The 25,496-nt window shown below is 39.8% G+C and overlaps 1 protein-coding gene across 2 annotated transcripts in view; it reads right to left on the bottom strand.

The window, feature by feature from the left end:
- Positions 1-9,188: 9,188 nt before the first annotated feature.
- Positions 9,189-25,496, bottom strand: part of ZC3H12A (zinc finger CCCH-type containing 12A) — a 38,851-nt gene continuing 22,543 nt past the window's right edge. For both annotated transcript variants that reach the window (XM_089688808.1, XM_089688807.1), the window contains exons 3-6: positions 17,426-17,565; positions 14,860-15,094; positions 13,667-13,773; positions 9,189-12,683 (exon numbers count right to left, since the gene is read on the bottom strand). In XM_089688808.1, coding sequence (XP_089544934.1) covers positions 11,752-12,683; positions 13,667-13,773; positions 14,860-15,094; positions 17,426-17,565 — 1,414 coding nt within the window. In that variant the 3' untranslated portion in view covers positions 9,189-11,751. The remainder of the gene's footprint in view (positions 12,684-13,666; positions 13,774-14,859; positions 15,095-17,425; positions 17,566-25,496) is intronic.

Here is a 25,496-nt window from a genome sequence, read left to right on the forward strand (position 1 = left end):
CAAAACGTTTATTTTCCCATGCAGTGGGCTTGTGCTCATCTTGCCCAAGGGCTTAGAGAAAAGCTGTACATACCCATTCCTCCAATCCACCAGTAAACCGCGCTCTGCCATGTCCAGCAGTGGACTTTTCATGCCATCCTCACGACTGGAGCTGATGATGTCAGGAACAGCCCATTTACAAGACCACTAGTGTGCTAGTGTGTAGGGGGGGGGGGCAGGAGTGGTGGGGACTGGTCTTGTGCTCGGAAAATTGGCAGATTAGGTAAGTATATCTTTGCTTTCTGAGCCCCTAGACAAAAATAAGCATTTAACCCATGCAGTGTGGTCACAACCAGACCAAGGATTGTCACTAGTTGTAAGAGAAAACATGTAGAGTTACTGTATCTGCAATACAGAGGCCCTAATTAGTTGTACAGAGTATTTCAAAATTGGGGCACTGGCATTATTTAAAGGAGCACTCACTCTTAGGAGAAGAGTTTTTTACAGAAATGACCCATGGCTTCATAGCCTTTAGAACTTCTCAGCACACTCACCCCTAAGCTGGCCATACATGTGTAGTTTTTCAGGCGAGAATATTCGTAAGAAAAGTTGTACGAAAATTCTTTGAACATTCGATGAATAGACGAATGTCATTCGAAAATTGTCAGAGTACAGAGGTCAGGATTAAGTCATGCAGAAGGTACCAAATAATGCACAGCGTGCAAGGGTCAGGATTATGTAACAGAGGTTATAAGTAAGTATTACACAGACTACAAAATCATCAGTAAATAGTACAGTGTAGAGGTCAAGGGTAAGTAACACACAAAGTGCAGGGATCACCAATGCACAGAATGCAGGGAAGAGGAGTTTGTAACACACAGGATGTATGGACCAGAAGTCAGTAATGTAAAGAGTACAGGTGTCAGGAGTATGGAAGGCACAGAGTTCAAAGGTCAGGAGTAAGTAACACAGAGTGTGGGAGGTCAGGAATAGGTAATGCACAAAGTGCAGAGGTTCGGAATAAGTAATGCACAGGGGTCAGATTGCTGAGGTCATGAGTAATCAATGCATTAAGTACATAGGTTACAGAGTGCAGTGCTCAAGAGTAAAGAGGTCAAGAGTAAGTAACACACATAGTACAGGGGTCAGGGGTAAGTAGTACACAAAGTGCAGAGGTCAGGAGTAGGCAACGCACAGAGTGCAGGGGTCAGGAGTAAGTAATGCACAGAGTGCAGGAGTCAGCAGTAAGTGATGCACAGAGTACAGGGGTAAGGCATAAGTAATGTATAGAATACAGATATCAAGAGTTAGTAACACGCATATTGCAGTGGTAGGAAGTAAGTAGTGCACAGAGTGCAGAGGTCAGCAGTATATAACACACATGGAAAAGAAGTTATGAGTAAGTAATGTACAAAGTGTAGGGATCAAGAGTAAGTAGTCCACAGAGTGCAGAAATCAGGAGTAAACAATGCACATGGAAAAGACGGAGTGTAGGGGGCAGGAGTAAATAATGCACAAAGTGCATGGGCCAGGAAAGATTAACACACAAACTGCAGGGGTCAGAAGTAAGTAATGCAGAGATGGCAGGAAAAAGGAGAAAATGAGAACATAACACACAGAGTGTAGGGCTCAAGAGTATGTAACATGCAGAGTACAGGTATCAGGCGCAAAGGTTAAGTGTAAGTAATGTACAGAGTGAAGTAAGTAATGCACAGAGTACGTTGCACTAACACTAAGTGTGCTAAAATGGTTCTTTTTCTGCTGCTATATTCTTTCTGCTGTCACAACCCTCCCTCTGGTAACTGTGGTGCCTAATCATTAAAATCTAACAGTAAATAAAAGCACCTCAGGCCCCGATGCTGTGATTTCCCCAATTTTTTTTTTCTTCCATATGTCCTCATGCAGTTGCCAGATTCTTTTCTCATGCACTACCTGGCAGACCTTCGGCACAGAGTTGAAGGGAGTGCTCTTGATTGTCCAAGAAATATATATACAGTCATGGCCAAAAATATTGGCACCTCTGCATTTCTGTCAGATTATGCACCACTTCGCCCAGAAATTGCTGCAGTTATAAATGTTTAGGCATTCTTTTGACATTTATTTTGTTTGTATTGGTATGACATAAAAAAGTGGAGAAACAAAAAGCCACATCTGACACATTCCATGCAAAACCCCCAAAATGGACTGGATAAAACTATTGGCACCCTCAATGTAATATTTGGTAGCACACCCCTTGGAAAAAAAAATCTGAAATCAATCGCTTCCTGTAACCATCAATGAGTTTCTTACACCTCTCTACTGAAATCTTGGACCACTCTTCTTTCGCCAACTGCTCTAGGTCTCAGATTGGAAGGGTTCCTTTTCCCAACTGCTGTTCTGAGACCTCTCCACAGGTGCTCTAGGGGATTGCGATCTGGACTCATTACTGGCCAATTCAGTACTCTCCAGCACTTTGTCAAAACCATTTCTGGGTGCTTTTTGACGTGTGCTTTCAGTCACTGTCCTGCTGTAAGACCCAAGGCCTCTGACAGAGACCCAACTTTCTGACACTGGACCCTACATTGCACCCCAGAATTCTTTGATAGTCTTCAGATTTCATAATGCCATGCACACGGTCAAGGCAACCAACAAGGTAAATAACCCTGTAGGTAATCCAGAAAAACAGCATCAAATGGGATGGAAAACATCCAAGGTAAACATAATAAAAAATGAATGATTCAATGGGTATATACCGCAGAGAATACTTCCCTAGCTGCGTAACTTGGCAGTGTTCTCTTCATCATGGATTGCCTATGGACAGGACAGGGTGTCAAGATGAAGAAAGTAGTGAGAAAATATAAAATTGGCCAAATAAAAGTCAAATGTCATCCAAATCTTCTCTGACTCTAAACTGCTTAAATTTTGGTGAGGAGAAGCTGGATCCCAGTCCGCTCTGTTTTTGGTGTCTGGTTTTTCTATGCTATGACTTAGATGGGGTTTGTGGTGGCATAGATGGGATATTAGATGCAGCCGTAGGAAGCTTGAATTCTTCGTACCATTCTGGTAGTTCTACGAATGGAATTTGTAGGTTGTCACAGAAACCCCGTGTTTCGTTAGGCAGTCTCAACAGGTAGTGTTTGCCATTTTGGGTTGCCTGTAAGGCAAAAGGAAACCGCCATCTGTACAGAATCCCTTTATCTTTTAAGACGGTCAACAGAGGGCATAGTGCTCTTCTATTTTTCAGAGTGATTGGGGACAAGTCCTGAAAAAGAGGAAGTTCATCTCCATTAAAAGATCATTATGTCTGGCTTTCCTGAGGATTTCTTCCTTCAATGGGAAATTAGTGACACAACAGATACTGTCCCTCCTCTTGGTCTATCAGCTCTATGTGCTCTATCAAACTCAATAGTAGTGTCAGCAGGCCTTTCTAGTAAGTTGTTAAAGATGGATTGTAATGCTGATTTAATTTGCTCAGTAGACACTGTTTCAGGAATGCCTCTTACTCTTATGTTGTTCCTTCTCCCTCTGTTATCTAAATCCTCAAGATGGCGATTCACAGTAATCAGATGTGTGGCATGTGTTTCAGATACTTTTTCTAGCCTAGAAATCGCTCTGTCTCTCTGTGTGCCAGCTCTCTGTAATGTTGTCATTTGCTCTGAGAAAGTGAGAAGGTCTTCCTTCAGATAAGTGATAGCTGTTGTGAATGATCTCTTAAGATCTGCAGCGATCTGTGTCATCTCAGAGTGGGAGGTGGATCAGGGCGAGTGTTCTCTCTTACCATGTCCTCAGAAGCTGGCAGGTACTCCTCACTGTGATCCGCCTCATGGAGTATAGACCTCATTTTGCCCCCTGCAGAGTCACTCCTCTGTGTCCCTCTGCTTTGGAAAAGTTCAGGAATCTGGCACGCCGAAGACACTTAATTTGAGCGGTTTGAGTGCTTGTGCGATGTGGGATTGACGATCCTGCCCATGGTCGCCGCACTGTGTACCCGCTGAGTGGCTCTGAATCGATCAGCTCCCCGAAGCTCTGTCAGTGTACTGCCATGCGGATCGTGAGCCAAGCCACACCCCCCTTTCATGGTTATTGTCCATGCTCTTCTGTGCTTTACTCAAGATGGCTGCTTCTAAAAATGCTAGTGGAGTGTTTTTCAAAGTTATTTAAAAAATAAAGCATGGAGACATGGATGAATGGGTGAGTTTACTTTGAATATTAATAACACTTGAATCAGCATTTTCAGTTTGTGGTGTTCTGATCCAGTTGAGTTCTGCTTTAAATATGGTCTTGACAGAAAGTCAGCTTTAAAGCAGATAGAGAAGGAAAGATGCAGTACTACATGAAAATCTGAAAAAATAATGGACAGAGAAAGTGAATAATATAAAAATATGCATGAGCAACCTAAAAAACCAAGGCACCAAACTAAAATTGCTGCACAATTGCAGCAATAGTAAACCTATGCATGATGGTTGAAGGTATCTCAAAACATTTCAGACAAAATTCTGACCTTGCATGTGTGGTAGCGGCTTTTGCACAATTAATGCTAATAAAGGTAACATTTTGGAACAGTTATTAATATAATGTCACATTATTAGTCGTGCCTTGTGCGCGTATAAATCTTTGGAAGCTCAAGCTATCAGAAGTAACAGGAAATCCATTACTCAAAGTCTTATTAACAACTTGGAAACCCAACCTAGATCCAAAGAAACGTCAATGAGTCTATGACAACATGCCCTCAGAGATTTATACAAAGGTAATTCTGTCACATATTCTTTATAGGCATATTAAAATATAAAGATGGCAGTTCATTACTTTATTTCCAGATGAACACTGTATTTTCATTTCATCATATTTCTATACGATAGCTAGATTTTCTGTCACATTAAAATAAGAAAAAATTCTCTGAAGTATTTTGTTTCTTAAAAGTAATTCTGTCATACATGGAGCCATAGTTACAGTCAGTCAGTCAATTTTAAGCAGATTTTGCAGTTTCAGCATTCACTACAAGTAAAATGTATTTGAGCCTAAAATGTATTTTTTACCTGACACAGGATATGGCTGGCTTTACGGGTAGGTCTTCCCTGTGGGCTATCTGACGCCTTCTGAAGTGTTGAGGAAGGTCACTTTGTCCTCTAGCCTGTAGGGGGCTACTTCCCATGACAGCGGCATCCTAGGACTGCACATGCGCCCACCGTGGTTGTACGCTGGGCGCTGAGATTTGGAATATCTCTATTTCTCTACACCTCAGTAAGCATTATGAATAGTTGCAACAGCAATTTTTTGTATCAATATAGGCAGTTATGCCAATATATTTAAAATATTTTGATATTCATTATACTGTAATTGCTTTAAATCTGTAGTTCTGTGAGATCTTTGACATGTTCACCATAATAGCAATAAGCACTTTAGTTCTCTGTGCTCAGCTACCATGTTCTCAATGTGGTTAGTCTTGTTCTTCTAGATCTATCAGAATATACATTTTTAGACTTGTCTAATTAGCCTTGTATCTAATTTACATTATAAATGTTTATAGATGTTTATAGAGGAATATTGAGGGTGATTTGGTGTTCCCTAGTTGTTGTCAGCCATAAGATGGATATCTGACCACCCTTGCTCTTCTTGATGGTCCATGCCGTTAAGGCCTTGGAATATGCAGACTCATCCTGGACACCATTATTTTATAATTGCTCTGATTAATGCATGTTTAATCCTTTTGTAAGTATTATTATAGTAATTACCTCAATGTCATTTACCTACTATCCATGTGTACATTATCATTTACCTCTATAAGTAAACAAAACAGCCTCCTCCAAGGTCACAGATTATTGAAAATCACCAGGTGCCGACGAGTAATCACTGTCCGGGAGCCGGTGATTGGCAGCGTGGATAGGGCGCGCGCGTTCCCTACCCGGGCGTGCAAAATCACGTGATTATATACGTGATTTTGTGCACCCGTGTTGCCCTGTAGAAGTATTTCTGCTCTAGGGAGGACGGGAAGCAGTTAAATGTACTGTTTATGATATATTGCATTTTAATTGACCTTATCACCTAACTGAAGTCTAGCCTCTCTTTTAACCATCCAAGATAAGCTTCTGGTAAATGATGTGTCTCAATGAAATGCTCTTATCCGGAAATATGGTTGGGCATTCCATTCCTGCTTGTTTTCTACAGTTCATGGAGATACATGAGATAGTATACAGTATGTTTAGACTGCAGAATGTTTTCTTCTTTCATTGATCTGGAGTGTGGATCGGTTCTTAAGCTAGCTATACGCGGTCTGAAATTTGGTAGATTCCTGCTGAATTGGCCAAAATTTGAGCTGTGGATGGCTGTGCAATAGTACCTGACTCAACAAAAGTTGTTTTTACAATTGCCTGATCCAGGTGGAAAATCATTGGCTGAATAGTGAATGCACCATATCAGATGCAGTCACTGTCCGGGTATTTAGACAGTTCCATTTGCTGCAGCTGTCTGAATACAAGAGCCGGCACAAGAGTTTTATCCTTCCACGTGTGCTGCATCAGAGAGATCTAAGTGTGTATGGTTAGCCTTAGTGTAATGCTAGGCCATTTTTTCAGCCATATAAAAGAAGTTTTACATTTGTTTGGTTCGGTCAATGTTTACCGTGTTTCATTGTGTATCTTAAATAAACTTACTACACCCAAACACATAACACCCCCCCAAAAAAAATGCTAAATTGGCCCTAGTATGTGTATGTATGAATGTGAGTTAGGGGCCTTAGATTGTACACCCCTTGAGGGTTAGGGACTGATGTGAATGTACAATATAAATGTAAAAGCGCTGCATAAATTGACGGCGCTATATAAGTACCTGAAATAAATAAATAAATGCATGCATCGGCGTGCCTACGTGTGAAAACTTTGATTGTGATACATATATTACATATTGCTGGACACGCCAGAGTAAGAGCAATAATTCTAGCACCAGACCTCCTCTGTATCGCTAAACTGATGACCTATAGGGGCTTCTGAAGCATCATCTATAGAAAATATAAGGTATTGAAGTTTGACACAACTTTATAGGTGCACACAAATTTAAAGTTTGGCATGTTGGGTATCTATTTACTCAGCACAACCTTGTCTTTTATATTTTACCAAACATTTGGGTAATTATTATATTCAGAGATTAATCATATAGAGTAGCACTCTTCAAGAGACAGGGATTCTTTTGTTTGCTTTAAAAGCATCAGGGACATTTTTAATACTTTTCAAAATAGGGTTTAATAATTAAAAGGTCAAAATGGTGCAATAAAATATTTACTGAAAAGAGTATTACAAGGAGATAAACAAACAATAAAGCAACAGAGAAAAAGGAGTTAAAGATAATGAAGAACACTTGCAAAGTCCTTGGTTGTAGCAGAGTCCAATTGATCATGCAAAAATGGTACAGTGGTTCACTCAAGTCCTGTTAGGTGTCCCTTGGTTGATGTTAAAAGGAGAACTGTTAAAACGTCCTCACTTTTCCCTTTTCTGTGGTATCAAAGGGGTGTTCACAGAGACCATCTGACCAATCATCCAGTTTAAAGGGTGGGGACTAGGAGGTCATCACATATACTAATATTAATATCTTCCAGTATGTACAGGTTGCATTCTGCAAACTGGTAGATTATTGCTCAACATTGTATTTTGTGTCCAGGGATAACAAACACAAAGTATTTCGGATGGGCCTGTCACCCAGGAGGTATGAAACTGCCATCTCCCTTTTCTCATGTGCTACCTTAGTCACTTATAACCTTGATTTGTTCGGTATAATATTCTTCATTCAAATATTTACTTAATATTAATGTTTCTTGGTGCTGTTGGATTTTATGAATTGTGTGTGGATTTTGTTAAGTTGTGAATTGAGCAGAGGTCTCGGAGAGGTCACTCCATGTCTGACTGCTTTCTGGGTAAACATTTTATGGCATGCTATGTGTTCCTAGTGCTTTATATTGCTCTACAAGCCATGTGTGACAGAGCAAAAGGATTTTGTCATAGTTTTACGATAAGTCAGAGGGAAGTGTTTTATGGTCAGTAGAAACTAACAGACACCCTACCAGGACTAAATTAGCTGTTTACAGCTCTGACCAAGGCCTGTGTGTTGGTGTTCGCTGTACCTAAGTTAGGATAACAAGCTCTTTGAAGTGTTAAAAGTTAACCGCTTCCCGCCGGTGCATCCTGGCCCTTTAAGGGGTTTCTGATGCCAGGAAGCGGGGCAGGGTCATGTGACCGTCGTGATTGGCTGTCACGGCATTAACATAATCGAAGAGTTCCCGATCGCAAGGAGAGATCTAGACCTTTCCGTGACACATGTGCTGGCAGCGTGCAGGGCGCGCGCTCTCAGCACGTTTGTTTACAAATGGTACGCAAATATGTGGCCACTCAGTGTCAAGGCCCGAGAGGCTGCATATTTGCATACTGTTGGCATGAAGAGGTTAAGGCTATGAATTCTATGAGGAAGGGAGGAGGAGAAATCACTTGGCTCATGACAAAAATGGCTGAGACCAGAACAAGATGGCTGTCGCTTACAGCTTACATGTGCCTACTGTGCACAACCATTACACTGTCCACTAGAACAAGATACCAGTCGCCTAAACTGTTCCACTTACATTACAATCCAGGCTCAGTGAGACAAGACAGTATTTATAACAGAGTGGTAGTCCCCAAATTTCCACTATGGCATTATCTGCAGGTATTTGTATGATCTCCCAGTATTTATTCACATTTTCTCCCAAACCTATACAGGTTATAACTTGTTTAACTGTGTCATTTGTTTGTACTGAAGATATATTACACTGTAGACTCACTCTACATAGTCAGGGACTGATGTAATGTATTCTGTGAAGAGCACGAAATTTTTGTTTCCAAAATTGAAAGCTAAACTTCAAGGAGGTACACGTGTGGATGTGTAACAAAAAAAATGCCACATCATACTAAAATACTATCAGTAGAAAATAACTACATAAAAATGAGAATACTACTGTGTTACAGGCCTTCAAGTTAGTCTATTATGGGTTAAACAATGATACATGTCTTCTTCATAAGCTTTAATGGAGGGAAAACAACAGTCAAAGATGAAAAAATAGAATGTCAACACATCCTGCTACAAAGAAGCTCATTATACATGACAAAACACACCCAAAACATAAAAACACAATGCTGAATAGGATACTGTTCTCAATCTCATAGCTTTACTCTTAATATTAATTGCTTGAAAAAAATACACAGAAACATCCGTTTAAATTTTTAGGTTTATTCATGCAATCAGCAATATATAAACCACTGTTATAGTGGAATAACCCACTGGGTAACCAGAGTCTTAGCCAGAATGAAACCCAACCAAGTGATTTAGCCAACTATATTAACATTATTACACAGTCTCTATTATAACAACCAAATTAAGAAAGCATTTTGCTTACCATTATAAAACATTACAATTTATGTAATGTGTACAATCAACAATAAAATGATTGCATTGTTGGTGGTGAAATGGCACATAGTGTCAATTCAACTGGTCATACAAGTCATTGAGTGGAAAATAAACATTTTCATATTACAAAACAAGTGCAGGTCAGGCCAACCTGACCACAAACAGACATATCAATTGTGTTCCAACACAGGATTATTTAGACAAACGTAATCGAAAGCACACATTTTACTGCACTTTAGTGTTTCATCGGCCCATAATTACCATTTACAGGTCATTCATGGAGCGCAATGCTCATTTCACCTGTAAGAATTCTTCCCAGGTAATGAGGATTGGTTTGGAACAACAAAGCACTTTAAAGGCAGATAAAATTATATATATATATATATATATATATATATATATATATATATATATAAAAATATATATATATATAAAAATATATATATATTTATATATATGTTCTATAGCATTGTGTTAACCGTCTCACTAGACAATTGTAGACCAACCACTGGATTTGTACATTTGCATAAGATACAATATGTATCAACGTGCCAACTGCTCTCTAGCAATTGTTTTTTTTTTTTTTTTCCTTTCACAAGGCACATCCAGATGTTTAAAAAAAATCTACTTATAGCTCTATTCACATCTTTTTCTTGTGAGGACATGCCAAGTTTCTTTTCGCTTAAAACGTAGGGATTTACCTAATCCATACATGTGAATTTGACAGAAAACTGAAGCCCCATCAAAAAGGTATACTATGCTCAATACTAGTTCTCATTTGCATCTGGTTTTGAATTTTGTTATTTGAAGTCATAATTAAAAGAAAAAGATTTGAATGAGTCCCAGTTTTCTGTTCTGAATCTTTTGTATACTACAAAAAGGATTAGCTGAATTCCACATACTGGAATCACTGCATCCCTTACGAAAACATTTAGGCATCTGTGCAGGACAGACATAAAAAAAAGAATAGCTCTGTAGAAAAGCATGAGCTGATAAAATATCCTTATTAAATTGTAGCTGAAACATACAACGTTTCATTTTAGCTAAAATATTTTCAAATGTTCAAAAATGCAGTTACATATACAATAATGTGTTATATTAAAAGAAAGGTATAACAGAAATAATTTTTATTTTGGAGAAAAAGAAAAGTAGAGGTAATGGTAGTGGTGGAGGTGAATTTATATGTTATTCTTCTAACCCAGGCTTGAAAAGGGAAAGAAGGGATCAATCCCAAAAGACATCATATACAAGTGTTTAAAAGTAAAACTCTATTAAATATCTAATGCAGTTAAAATACAGGTTTTGCAATGTGCAATACCTCAACTTATGTTTGTATCCACTGTTATAGAATACCTCTTTAGTCTGGATAATCACAAGAAATACTAATTGTCAGGGCTTTTTTTCAGCTGGAACTTGATGGAACTCACTACCTCTGGCTTGGGCACTGCTCCTTGCTCACTACTATCACTTGTAAACACAGAAGTCCAGCTTCTGTGTTACAAGTGACAGCTTGTCTCCCAATGGCTCTCACAGCTCTGATCTCCTGAGTGGCTCCCACTGAGTGCAGGCTGGGGACAAGGGAGATGCAGCTGCCATGGTGTAATGCAGATGCCGATACCCCCACTGGATGATCTCCTTGCAAGTGAAAGGCAGAGCCACCTACAGTGTGCAGGGAAGTACTAAAGCCTGCTGAGTGCTTCCACGTAATACAGCAACAAAAGTAAGATATGTGGAAGATGGTGGAACGTTTAAGAAGGGAGGAAAAGATGAGGACATTGGAGGGGGGGGGGGGGGGCGGGGGGGTTGTAGGCAGAGGTCAGAAGAGTTGAAGAAGGGTGAAAGTGAGATGTGGATGAGGGATGCAGAGGTAAGCAGCTGTGGAAGAAAATTGAATTCTGCACTCTGCACACCCCTGATCTCTGTGCAAAACACTCTGTGCAAAACACTCCCCCCCATCGAACTCTGCACTCTGTGTGTAATGCACTCCTGGTATTTAATATCCCCTTTAATACCTTCTCACTGTTTGTAAAATTTGAACATACCCACTATTTCATACGGTTTGGGGGAGTGTGTGGGGGAAGGGGTTTTGGGGGGTAGTGGTTAACTTGAAAAAAAGCCCTGCTAACTGTTATTATAAGTTTACAATGAGGTGAACAAACTTCTGCTAGCTAAAAAAAAACATCATTACAGCACAGAAAGCCAATGAATCTGGATCATGGCTGCTTCTCATAAACCATTATATACCACAAAACAATGACCCACAGTTTGGTGAATGAAATAGAACCACTGTTTTTTTTTGTTTCAAGCTTTGATATTAAAAGCTATGGATTTTCCATATGAATCTCGGGGCTGCCTTATAACGTGTCTCTTTCACATTCGGATTTGTGTTTGGTAATTGAATATTTCTGCTGCTAATCTCTGTGGATCCATCTGTTGTGGGTGCATTTTCATGACAACATCAACTAACTGGGGGTTGAAGATAGCACAAAGCTTAGTGCGCAGATCCAATCTCTCTGCTTTGTATGTTTCCTGGTTTTGCCATTGATGGTAATCATTGCTTGTAGGTTGAACTGGTATGTATTCTTGGTAATTAGACTGGGATCTAGTTGAGGAATGACGGATTGCATTAGGATCAGTCCAGCGAGTAGCTGAAGTGTGGTAGTCAGCTGGAAGACTATGAGTAGACGGAACCGTTTCTGACATTTCCCTTCTGTACATGTGATGTGACATATTTGGGGCTGACCATGGAGAAGATTGGTTATAGGTAAAGTAAGGTGCTGAATGAGGACCATGTGGAACTATTTTCTGAGAATTATAGCGTTTACGAGGATCTGAGTCCATATCAGGTCTATGATGACAGCACGGTATCTGTTGACTAGAGCTGCAGTATTTCATTGGGTCATGAGAAGGATCACAGCAACTGTTTGATATACTTGTCCACAACTCCACGCCAGAGTCATAAGAGTTATGAGGAAGTGAATCCTTGGAGCTAACTGATGGAGGAAACCATTCAGAAGCCCCATTGGCATAAAATTGTGCTAATGCTTTCTTGTCCATTGGCCTTGTTTTTTGAGAAGATCCAGTTCTCTCTAAAGGAAGTTTTTGGAAAGAGGAAGCATCTGCATCTACATTGGATGTGTCAACAGAATGCTTTCTTGTTTTCTTGTCTTCCAAGTGAGTAGTGCTTTTGGTGGGAGAAAGTCTTGCATTTTCACGGAGTTCATCTGCTACTGAACGTTGAGTCTGGTTTATCCTTTCTGGGTGATAAAACTTGCACTTCATGCCATAAGTACATTTCTTACCTGAAAGAAACAAATAGAATAGAGATATGACCGTAATGCAATACAAAAACCTTCTCTGTTATCATAATCCAGGTATTCATATGGACGTTTCATGGTACTAAATACCATACAACAGCAAGTTTCATAAAGCATTTGTAAAGTTCACATGATGCAGTTACATTGTCATTCAGAAAAGCAAGATCGTGTGAGTTACACAGTAAAAAAATAGCTTTTAAGAAACAAACAAAGCAATAAATAAGTTATATATTCAGGAGGCCAGAGGTATTACAAGGTATATATACTATGTTTATAAGGAATACATGGGCATCCATCACTGATCTCCTTCTAAAAATACATTATTTGTTGCATAGTTGCTTTTTTGCCTTAAGTATGCAGAAAGTCAGAACTCCCGATTGACATACTTTTTCCAGGACAGTGACCTAGAAGGTGCTAACCTGACACTAGAGGGTCTTAATTATTAATTAAAGTTAGGCACTGTAACTTGAATTTATGTAAAGTCAGCAATAACTGTCCATTTCTCAATATCATGACCATGGTTTCCCATCATCTTCACATGATAGTCTTAAGCTGACCATACACTATGTACATTATTTCCAATTCCTCATGAACTGGCCAGAATGCATTTAGTGGGTGGCCCTGTTGGCTACCCCCCACATAACAAACTTTGACTGAAAATTTTAAGGAGCCAAGCAGATAACTGTTGGACAAAGATCATCTGCAACCAATCTGATGCAGCTGCTGTTTGGGTATTTTTACAGCCGGTAGGGCTGGCAGTCAAAATACAATAGCCACAGCAGCAGATTCATCTGTAGGCTGCACAAAAAAATATATCAGTGTATTGTCAGCTTTACTCAACAAAAAGTGTGCTGGGGAACTTTTGCTTTCTTTAATCAATAAAATGACTCAAGGTACAGACATATCATTACTTTTAATCTTGCTTTCATTAAATGCGCACATAATAGTTACTAGCAAGTATTCCTTACCATAAGGACACTGCAGTTTTTTGTTTTCTGGTCCAAGAGGCCTTTTTCTTAGGAAATCGTCTAAGTTTGGTCCTTTTCGACCCATGGGATCATCTGGAGGCATAAATCTAATGTAAAATAAATAAATAAATAGATTAAATTACAAAATGCATAGCATAAGCCACCATATTAGAACTGATCAGCATGCAAACTGTTACTACATTTATTTTAATATATGCACAACAGAAAAGATGCAGAAGTTGCACATGGGCCTTCTTCATCTCAGATATGTAGCTATTGGTCCCAAGCTCTGATGGTAGGCTTTTAATGACCAACAACGATGACAGAATGGCAAAAAGAGGCAGGGCCAATTGCAACTTTAGAATTTGAAGTTAGCCCCCATGCAATTAAGACTCCTACTCACACTGCAACCTAAGTGTATCAGTTAAGGTGACATAGCTTCTTTATGCTAAAAGGTTTTTGTTAAGACATAAAATATAGATCTAACACCACGTGACATCACTTTTCAGGTTACTGTCATTACTGTAATGCTAAAGCTTCTGTGCAGCCTCTGCATCCTAATTGACATGACTGGGACTGCCTGTATGGGGATGCATGGAATACCTGTGCATTATAGCAGTGGCAAACACGGCCCTTTCATGGGCTCTACTGTACCATGCCTGTTACAATAGAATAATATGAATTCAACAGAGGAGGCATATTTTTGAGGATAATTCTGTAATATATATATATATATATATATATATATATATATATATATATTGGTGAAATGTCTGCCTAGAGCCAGAAGAAATATTAGTACAATAATAAGGCACTGGGGGGGGGGGGGGGGGGGGGATTTACTAAAATGGTGCACTCAGAATGTGGTGCAGCTGTGCATGGTAGCCAATCAGCTTCTAAATTCAGCATGTTCAATAAAAACTTCAGCTTTGACAATAAAACCTGGAAGCTGATTGCTTTCTATGTAGAGCTGCTCCAGCTTTTGCACGCGTCACGTAAATTAACCCCTATGAGGCACAACATATGCCTCCTAAAACAGAATAGTGTTCCTAAAATAAAACAATGATTACAATTATTAAAATATTAAATAATTCCAAATGTTTCCCTAACATGTTACATCTTTCTGTTTAATGAATAGACATATTTTGTTCCATTACGTTATTAGAAAATGTAACATACTAAAATGTTCTTACATATCATTGACAAAGGAGTACATGAGCAGCCGCTCCTCTATGAACTTCTTCCACTCTGGCTTCTCACTCTGGAGGTCTCTGTAAGTATCATTTGAGACTATGATCCCATTGCAATTGTAAGCCAACTTTACAATAAACCTATCGTCATAGCACACTAGCCGTTTCCCGCCGACCCGCCTAGATGGAGTGAAGACCAGGATTTTCTTCTTCTCAAGTTCAGTCAGAAAGTGTTGATCTAGATAAAAGTTAAAATAATACGTTTGAGTAAAAATTAATAAACAGACATAAACATACACACAATGCATGCATCATTATACAATAACTATTGTGCTGCTTAAAATTAATAGTCTTTGTATTTTATTTATATGCTATTAAAAGCTATTACTGAGCACAAAATACAGTATATTTCTCCTCTACTTAATAATAACCTAACATACACAGTAGTCCTATAGTATAAGGTTCCATCTCGATTTGATATTACCTACTATGGTGCTCCTTTCTCTGATTTTTGTTACTTCTTCTTTCTAGGCCTCTACTGGATTTCACTCTGTTGGCTTTATGTCTCTAGCCTTGCAATTTAACTTCATCAAGTTTTGTCCTGTCAAACCCATGAAATTTTGCCCAGTCAAACCCATGCAGTTTTGTCCGTATATCTATTAGTATGTAATTTCCCATGAGCTGGTGTAGTTTTGAGTGGCTTGTCTTAATTTACTATTTTAACCTTTTTGGGAAACTGCTGTATTCATGTTGTTTTGAAGAATATTCTCATCCAGCTTCATGTGATTATCTTCAGATTGTGTTTTTGGGGCCAATCTTCTGGTTCAGTTTTCATTGTTGGACTATCTTCTGATTTTTTTTGTTTGCTTTCCTCTTTTGTTGCTACCTTTATATTGTTTGTTAATTTGTTTTCCTTTTTTTCTGTTTATTGCCTGTTTTCTTGCATGTTTATTTCTAGCTCACTGTCTGTCCAGTGTCCTTCTGTCCTCTTCCTGTCAGTATCCAGTAATAGCTGGTAACTTCATCTGCTCCTGACATGTTTGTAAAAAAGGATTAAGGCTCCATTCACACTTGTATGACTCCAAATTGCGACTTTTGAGTGCAACCTTGGTGCAATTTTGTTGCAACTTTGGATGGGTTTAACTTAGATATGACCTGTCCCTCTGCAAAGTCGGACCCGCTGTTGCACCAATGTTGCATTTAGAACATTCAGGTATGACATTAATGCAACTGTTGAAGTCTATGGCCCTCAAGTTGCATGAAAGTCGGACCAAAGTAGTGCATGAACTACTCTGAAGTCACTGCAATTTTAAGTCGCACATACATAAATGGTTATAGTTGAAAAACATGGGGTACTACTTGTCATCCGGTGTTTGATGTCCAAGTCGCAACTGTGAATGGGGTCTAAAGGGAGAGTACAAGAGGTAAGAGAAAACCCATGCCCTTTCCTTCGATTTCTGAAGGAACTCTTCCACCAGTGGTGGCTTATCTGTTGTATGTCCCAGTCTGTTCATAAAATCTAGTCTTCATTGTTTTATTTTGTGCATTGCCTGATTTTTTGGTTGTCGAATCTAAGCTATTTTCTTTTACACTGCTGTTAGTTATTGGAAAAGATCCTGTCCACAGTTCCTTGGATACCACATTCCAATCCCACATTAAAAGGCTCAGTTTACACTGGTGCACCATAGTTGGCCTCAGCGTGGGTGTATGTGTGGTTTTTGTATGTTTACCCTTGTTTTTAGTAGCAGACCTATAGACTTCTATTAGGTCACATGTTTTTTCTTGTTTTTTTTTTATAGTCCTGCTTGTTGCATCTTTGCCGCGCTTTCAGAAAACGTGGTAAAAATACGTGATCTAATAGAAGTCTGTGGGACCAAGGCTAAAATGCACAAAAACTGAGGATACACCCACACTGTGGCCAAATCACAGCACACCAGTGTGAACCCGGACAAAGTCTTCTGCTTTCTATACAACAACTGGCATGCACTACAATATTAAAGAAGAATTCTAGATATGGCATTTTATTCATAGTTACATTGGTTCAGCTTGGACTAATGTAATTATGCATATATCATACCTATGGGATCCATGTAGAAGCTGGAAATCACTGTAATAGGCTTCCCTACTACAGAAAGCAGCAGGGCAGTTGCTCGCTATTCAACCCAGAAGCTAGCTGAGAACACCATATTGGCAGTGTCTATTACAGTGATTTCCAGCTTCTAGAGGGATCCCACAGGTGAGCATATGCATAGTTCCATTGGTCCAATCTAGACCAATGCAACCATGTAACAAAGGCCATACCTGGCTTTCATATTTAACATACTGTATAATGATATCCTCTGCCAATAATTTTGTCCTCTTCCTGTAATCACACATTTTGTATCCAGAATACTGCTCAGTTAAACAGGATAAAGGGTGAATGCAATAACATAACATATTTTTTTCTTTTTTAAGTCAGATTTGTTGTTTTCTTAGCTACCTGTAACAGCCCATATAAAAAAACAAAAACATATTTTATACCTAATTTGGGGTAATATTATTTCATGCCATTAAAAACATCAGTGTTTACCTGTAATAGGCATATCAGGTCTAGGTTGCTCCTTTCTCCATGACGGAACAAACACTGTGATATCCGTGTGGCCTCTTTCCAGGAAGAAGTTGACACAAAGTAAAATTCCGCGGCATGAGAATACTTCTTTGTTACCATGACTGCAAAAAGAAGTAAATTGGGGGGTTTAGTTTTCAGAAAAATACATGAGAATTACTGGACAAATAAAATGTATATATACCATATGGAGGACCATTGACTTGCATTCCACCCTTGTAAATTTAAATGAATATCCATCCCAAAAAATATCTTACTATCTAGACAAATAAAGAGAGTCCATGGGGTGGATTAAAATTCCCACATAAAGCTGCATCCATTTGAATTATCCAGCCATGTACAAAGGGAAGTCTTTGCTGTTTAGATTCCCCTGCAGATGAGTTAACATCTGAAATGTACACATAACTCAAAAATTTACTTATTTTAAACAAATACCACGGCAAAAATATAGGTACTAAAGGACTTCTGATGGTTAGTGTAGCAGGAATTTTTACAACAATATTTATAAAAGTGGTTGTAAACCTCAGCCATAAAAAATGAACAAAGCATATCCCTCTATAGTGTGTACTTGCCTCAACTAGGAGCACTAAGTGCCATTACTGCCTGCTGCGTTTTCCTCTGCTATCAGCATAAACACATATGACAAGTTTTCCTGTCACCAAGAGAAAAATGTTGACAGGGAAGGGATCTCCACAGCAGCTTCACAGCTTCAGCTCTTTTCATATGAGCTGTGTGAAGGGGGAGTGTGTCTTTTTCCTCCAGTCAGCTATCAGAGCTCTCCTCACTGAGCTCTGCAGTGTGTAATTTCAGCTTTCTGTCCCTTTTTTCTGAACTCTCAGGCAGGCTTTATAAATTCAGCTCTTTGAATGGAAATAGAGAGGAGAAGGCTGCATATATACAGGTACAACTTGTGCAGGATGATTTGTCTCATCTCTGTGTATCACCTGAGGCCAGTCACTTTACTGGTTATATGTGAAGATTTACAATCACTTTAAAGCTAAAATCCAAGCAGAAATAGAAAAGCTACACAGAATGAATATTATTATACAGGATTTATATAGCACCAACAGTTTGTGCAGGGCTTTACAGTCTTTACAATTCAATACAAGAGGGTCAAAAGGACCCTGCACGTGAGAGCTGAGAATCTAATAGTGAGGGGCAAGTGGTTCAAAAAGATAATAACTGTGAAAGGGATGAACTGATAGAAACATTAAAAGTTCAGTTTTTTAGGTGGAGATGGGGTAGCCTTCCCGCAGAGACAAGTTTTCAGAGATCAACTAAAAAAATATAGAGTAGGAGGTAGAAGGACAGATTGTTATACTGTATATTGTAAGCATGCAGGTAGAAGTTAAAGTGGTTCTAAAGGTTATTTTTTTTCTTTAAAATAACAAACGCATCATACTTACCTTCTCTGTACAATGGTTTTGCACAGAGCATCCTCCTCTTTTAGGGTCCCCTGCCGGAGCTTGTAACCCTCACCACCCTGCCAAGTGCTCGCTCACGAGCCAGCTCTGTGTGTTTATGGGGCACACAGAGCATGGTTCAATCCCGTCCTCCACTCCCTCCTCACTGGCTATGATTGACAGCAGCGGGAGCCAATGGCTCCCGCTACGGTGTCCCAGCAAATGAGGAGAGAGAGACCCGGGAGAGCCGAGGCTCCAGTGCACAGCACTGGATGAAGTTTGGGGGGGGCTGCTGCACACTGAAGGTTTTTAACCTTCATGCATAGGATGCACAAAGGTAAAAAAAACCTTTACCGTTTACAACCACTTTAAAACATAATTGGTATTATACTTCTTGAACCAGATACTAAATTCCAGCCACAGGTTCCTGCTCTACATTCCTGCCCAGCAGCCAATTAATTAAACAATTTCCCCCATAGCAAAATTGTTGAAATTTCTTCCTTTTTACTTTCTGTTTTCCTGTTTTTTTTAAAAGGGTCAGTAAGGTCTTATGAGCAGTGGGCAGAGGAGATAACCTGGAGAGCTTCACAACTTTACAACTAGATTTTGTAGGTAGACAAAACTTAACTTGCCAGGGGCATAAATAATTTTCTGCTTCAAAATAAACAGTATTAAAATAAAGCCTTTGTTTATCTTTTAGGCTAGGTTCACACTAATGTAGGTGTAGGAATGCTTTTAAATTGCATATGTTCCTGCACCTGCAGACATCCGAAGCCACAACGTGTTGCTCTGAACAGGTGCGGACTGACCATTTGGAAACTCGGGGTCAGTAGGGGGCCCCATGAGATGCCCCTGGTACCTTTTTCATAAGCTTTTTTGAGTTTGGGCAAGGACACAGAGGCCCCATGATCCCCCATGAGTTGTCAGTCCGCCCCTGGCTCTGAAGACCTCTGGTCTGGTCTCCAGCGGTGGCTTTTGTGTAGAGAGAGAAAGCCAACAACGGCTGGGAAATGAATAGGAGATGGCATCACCCATAGACTTACTACTGGGCATCCGTTGTCGGCCACCTCTGTCCTATACAGAGGCCGCCAGTGACAGCTCAGCCTGCAGCGGCTTCAGAATAGGTAGGTATAGCAATCTTTTCTCTACAGGGTTAGATAGATTAGGTTTAGAATTGGACTGGGAGTAGGTTTAACATTATCAAGGTTTTGCCTGGACCTCCACTTTAACAAGCTATTTTGAATCTTTGATGGATTTCTTTCACACAATCAGCAAGTCTGGTCAAGGTTAACCATAGATTTTAGAAGACATTTAGCATAACCTAACTGCCTAAATGTTAATCCTGGTCTAATTTGATTCAAGCAAATAAATTACTGCAGATTTTGTTCAACTGGCAAAAGAAAACAGATCCCTGTCCAGGTTTACCACTGAATTTCTCAACTGTGGGACTGTTCACAGATCAGGCAGTTTGACATAAAAATATTCAGATGAATCAAAAACTGTGAATTGCTCATAGAAAAGGATGTGCAATAGAGATTGTTCAAACAATTATAACTGCCATTTTCTCCCAAGGTTTTGGCTGAACTTCCACTTGAAGTCGTTTGACCACAGAGTAGGGCTAAAACATAACTGCCTCCTTCCCCTTCTGTTTACCAGCTGTGTGCTCCTTTTACCAAATGCTCTTTACTTCACATGCTTTTTTTTTTTACTGGTCTGACCAGGGGTGGACTGACCATTCGAGAACTCGGGCACTGCCTGAGGGCCCAGGGTCAGTAGGGGGCCCCATGAAATGCCCCCAGTACCTTTTTATAGGCTTTTTTGGGTGTGCTTTGAGTGTAGGCAAGGACACAGGGGCCCCATGATCCCCTATTGCCCGGGGGCCCCATGAGTTGTCAGTCCACCCCTGGGTCTGACAGTAAAAAAGCTGTACTGACCTTTTAAGATTTTGCCCAAGTGCCATGTAGTTTTTGTCATACATCCAATGATTAACTGGAAATGCAGGTTCTATTACAGTCTCAAATTACATTTTTTTATAGTAAAAAAAAAAAGATTATAGAAACAATTGCATCTTTGAAAGGAATTTGTAATCAGATTGTCCAAGTAAAGTGTTAACTTTATTGGCTCCTCTAGCTGAATTTCAATATGCCTTGCTATTAAAGTCAAGAGTGACAAACAACTGTTTCATCATAGGTTACAGAACGGGAAATTAAGAGGAATTAAAATAGCACTCATCTCATATTACGGTCGACCTTCACCTTGTTATTTTGCAAGTATATTTTTGGAGATGATTTCCTGGTTCTGTGTTGAACAAGGTTCGCTTTCATGGTCATTAAGGCTGTTGTTTTAGCTGCATAGTCTCAGGTACAAATCAACTAGATTTTAGAACTTCCTGGTTTACATATGTTGAAATGACAGTCTTGCATGCATCAACTGTTCATGCATGTTTCAAAGTGTGAAGCAGTGTTTTATAGAATAAAAAAAGTTCCCACCACACATAAGTACCTTGTATACCTTTCTTTCAAGAAATCCTAAAGTCCCCTTAAAAACAGAACAAAAAAAACTGTAGCTCAGTAAGGAGATTGAAGTTGGGTTAACAGGCAATCTTCATATCAGTGAATGGCATCAGATTGTAATAGGCACCACCGGTTAAACTATCTTTTAGAAATTGGCCTAAAGCTGGCCATAGACGATTCGAATATTGGCCAGTTCAGCAGGGACTGACCGAGATTTGAACCATGTATGGGGCAGGCTGAATGCACCCAAGTTGATTGGTCGATCAACTTGGGTACAACCAGCCTGTTGGATTTTACATGCAATTAATGCAAGTGGCTCTACAGGAGGAATTCCCCATCCACCGTCTGTGGTCACAGGAAAGAAAATCACTCCATCTATGGTTAGCTTAAGGCAACTGGTGTCAAGGCCCCCATTCCTATTCAGAGATGGTTGTTCCTACACCTTAGGAAAAGGAACATTCTTTTGAGGAAAGTAAGGTGGACATTTTGGATAGGGAAAATCTGGTTTGCAAGTGGCCTTAAAAAGGCCATCTACAGTACATCAAACTTGAACAACCATCTCTGATCAGGGGTGGGAACCTTCAATATCATATGTCTACCACATGTATTTCCAATTTCCATCTCTGTCCTAGTGAGACTGACATATTCCATAATGCTAATGTGCTAAAGTGTCTGTACTACCTGTGTGGATATATATGGTAAGCTGCTAAACATCTTCAGCATTACAGAACATGTCCAGTGTAACGTGACTAACTACTACAAGGTATACCATGACCTAGAAAAATGGGAACCTTCATGGACAAAGTGTGTTTACTTCAAAAGTAGATACTAAAGTCTTGTTTTTTTCCTTTTAAAATAACAAACATATTATACTTACCTGCTCTGTGCAATGGTTTTGCAGAGAGCAGCCTGGATCCTCCTCTTCTCAGGTCCCTCAGCCAATCAGATGTGAGAGTCTCCAGTGAACCTAGGCTCTCGTGGACATTGCTGGATTGAGAGGGGGATCAGGTAAGTGTTAGGGGGGCTGCTAAATGTATTTGTACCTTCATCCATAGAATGCATGAAGGTAAAAAACCTTCAGCCTTTAGAACCACTTTAACTTCATTAAAAGCGGTTGTTAAGGCTGAGGTTTTTTTTACCTTCATGCATTCTATGGTAAAAAACCTTCTGTGTTTTGCTCCTCCCACAGCCCCCCTAATACTCACCTGATCCCCCTCTTGATCCAGCGATGTGCATGGGAGCTTCGGCTGTCCTGGGACTCCCTCTCCTGACTGGCTGAGACAATCACAGCCATTAAGCCAATGAGGAGAGAATGGAAGTAGGGCCGAGCCACGGCTCTAGACGACTTATGGAAGGAGAAAGCAAGCAGATTGCTACTGGAGGCCAAGGGGGACCCGAGAAGTAGAGGATTGGGGCTGCTCTGTGCAAAGCCATTACACAGAGCAGGCAAGTATGACATATTTGTTATTTAAAGAAAAAAAAAAAAAAGCTGAACCTTTAATATTACTTTCAGTCAGGCCCTAATATCTGTGAAGTATGTCTATATGATAAGCTGAAGTTTTACATTCCAATGTAAAAAGCAGTGTGGGACTCCTAACAGGCATTCACCGGTTGGTATTCTTGATAGTACCTGCACTCCTATGCCATCAATCACTGATACCGCACAGTTTTCAGAAATTTTGGAATGAGTGCTATGCTTTCCTGCATTCAATGTAACATTTCACGAAGTGAATGGAGAACAATTACATGGTACAGATAAGCGGGCTGATGGCCCCTAAGGTGATATCACTAATTGCAATCACAACAGTCAGTTCTGCAAATGTATTCCCCTTTGAAAAACAAAGTCACTATTTGACTGAATGGTCAGAAAAAAACACTGGAATGAATACTTATCACACTATCTTTATCTGTCTACTTAACAACATTACACAAAGAAAAAGCTAATCCAAAGCATGGGGGGCGCTTTCCTACATATACCGGTATATATATATATATATATATATATATATATATATATATATATATATATATATATATATATATATATATATATATATATACACATATACATACATACACACACACATACAGTATTTCATATTAGTTTTTTTTTTTATTTTTAAAGAGTTTTCAAATGTAAAAATCCTCACTAGCCTTGCAACTACCTGCAAAATTTGCCTAAGGCCGAAAGGCGTGAGCATTTAACAAGGGGGTATGAGTTTTTTCAAATGCCGAGAAATTCCCAGGAGGAGGAAGAATAGGTATATTTACATAAACTGCATTTGCATAATGTTGGTAGGGAGCTTGTTCAGGCAGGTAGGACTTTGTGCATGTGAATCAGTAGAGAATAATGTAGTACTAGCAGATTAAGCAAACAGGAAACAGAAAGGTGGAAATTCCCTGCTGTCCACCTGACACCAGATTAAACTTTGTACTTGTTCTGCACGTTGTTCGAACATATTTCTTTGGTTGGATACAATAAACAAGTGCTCACAGTGTCTGAAACTGCTTTCTTCGTCGTGCATGCTTATTAGTTCTATTGTCAGATGTCTTTAACCCCAAAGAGTGGAAAAGCACAGCCAAAAAAAAAACGAGTTTATATATTACTCCACAGACAAATTGTCAAATCTACACTGTAGAAGGATGAGTTTAGGAATCTGTATGCACTTAACATGACTTCAAATGAAAGAGCAAAACTGCTCTTTACTAAATTAGCTTATCTGGTAATAAGGCCCAATTTTTTCTTTTAAACAAATATGGTATTATACATCAATTTTTTTTCCAAATACCCTAGAATAGGGGTCTCTACTTTCTAAACAAAGGGCCCATTTACTGTCCTTCAAACTTTGGGGGGAGGGCTTGGACTGTGGCCAGCGGGAGTAGAAAATGTCCTGGTGTCAGTAGACAATGCCCCATCATTGGTGGCAGTGGCAGGAATAGTGCCCCATCAATGATGTCAGTAGGAAGAATAGTACTTCATCATTGGTGTCAGTGGGAGAGACAATGCTTCATTGTTGTTATCAGTGGCAGGAACTATGCCCCACTGTTGCTGACAGAAGTGGAATAATGCCCCAAGGGCCGGATGAAATCAGGAAAAGGGCTGCATCCGGCCCATAGGCTGTAGTCTGGACAGCACTGCCCTAGAGTAATAAATATAGAAACCTACAAACCATAGAAGTAAACTTTAAAGTGGTTCTAAAAGGAAACATTTTTACTTTAATGCATTCCCTGCATTAATGTAAAAAATGTTCCAATATTTGTATTACCCTCTCACCCCCTATATAATTACCTGAGTCCTGTGTCAATCCAGTGCTGGGCCTATCTGCAGTGGCTCTCTACCCTCTCTCACAGGACAGAGAGGCAGAAGCAGGAGCCATTGACTCCTGCTGCTGTCAATCAAATCCTGACTGCAGAGAGCGCGGGCAGGGCAGCTGCAGTTTGTGTGTCTATGTACATATACAGCAGGGTTTGGGAACAAGCCCGCACGTATGCTGCCACATAAAGTGGATTTATATGATGGCACATGAAGAAGAGTGCCAGCCGGGGACCCCAGAAGAGTAGGTTCGGGGTTGCTCTGTAAAATATCATTGCACAGAGGAGGGGGGTATAAACCTGCTCTGTGCAGTGGTATTACAAGGTTTACAAAATCTTCAGTGTCAGTGATTCCAAAATCAATTTCTTTATTAGCTCTAAAAATGTTATAGGAGACTGTGTGTACTGAAAAAATAAGGTGGTAAACACTTGTTGATTTTGCCAGTGCCTAAGACTTCCCTGATGAGAGTGGCAATGCTATAGAGCCTGATCCACAGTCTTCTGCATTGCCACTCTGTCTGTGCATGCTCCATTTTCTGTGTAGATGAAACCAGGCACTATTTCCTCCCCTGATTTCTTCACCATGTGACACTCCTATATGTCATATGAGGCGGTGAGCAGTGAGTGGGGGGCGGGGCTGAGCGCCGCTGTGTGTGTCTATGGACACACAGAGTGGGGCTCTGGAGTGCTCCTGCATGTATGCCATCAAAGAAAGTGGATTCCTATGGTGGCACCGGAAAAGAGGAGGAGCTTAGAGCACCAACGGGGGACCCCAGGAGGGGGGGGGATCAGGCGATGGTATTGCAT

The sequence above is a fragment of the Staurois parvus genome, unplaced genomic scaffold (assembly GCF_062004578.1).
Source record: "Staurois parvus isolate SC_StPar_1 unplaced genomic scaffold, SC_StPar_1.0 ptg000454l, whole genome shotgun sequence".
Taxonomy (NCBI): Eukaryota; Metazoa; Chordata; class Amphibia; order Anura; family Ranidae; genus Staurois; species Staurois parvus.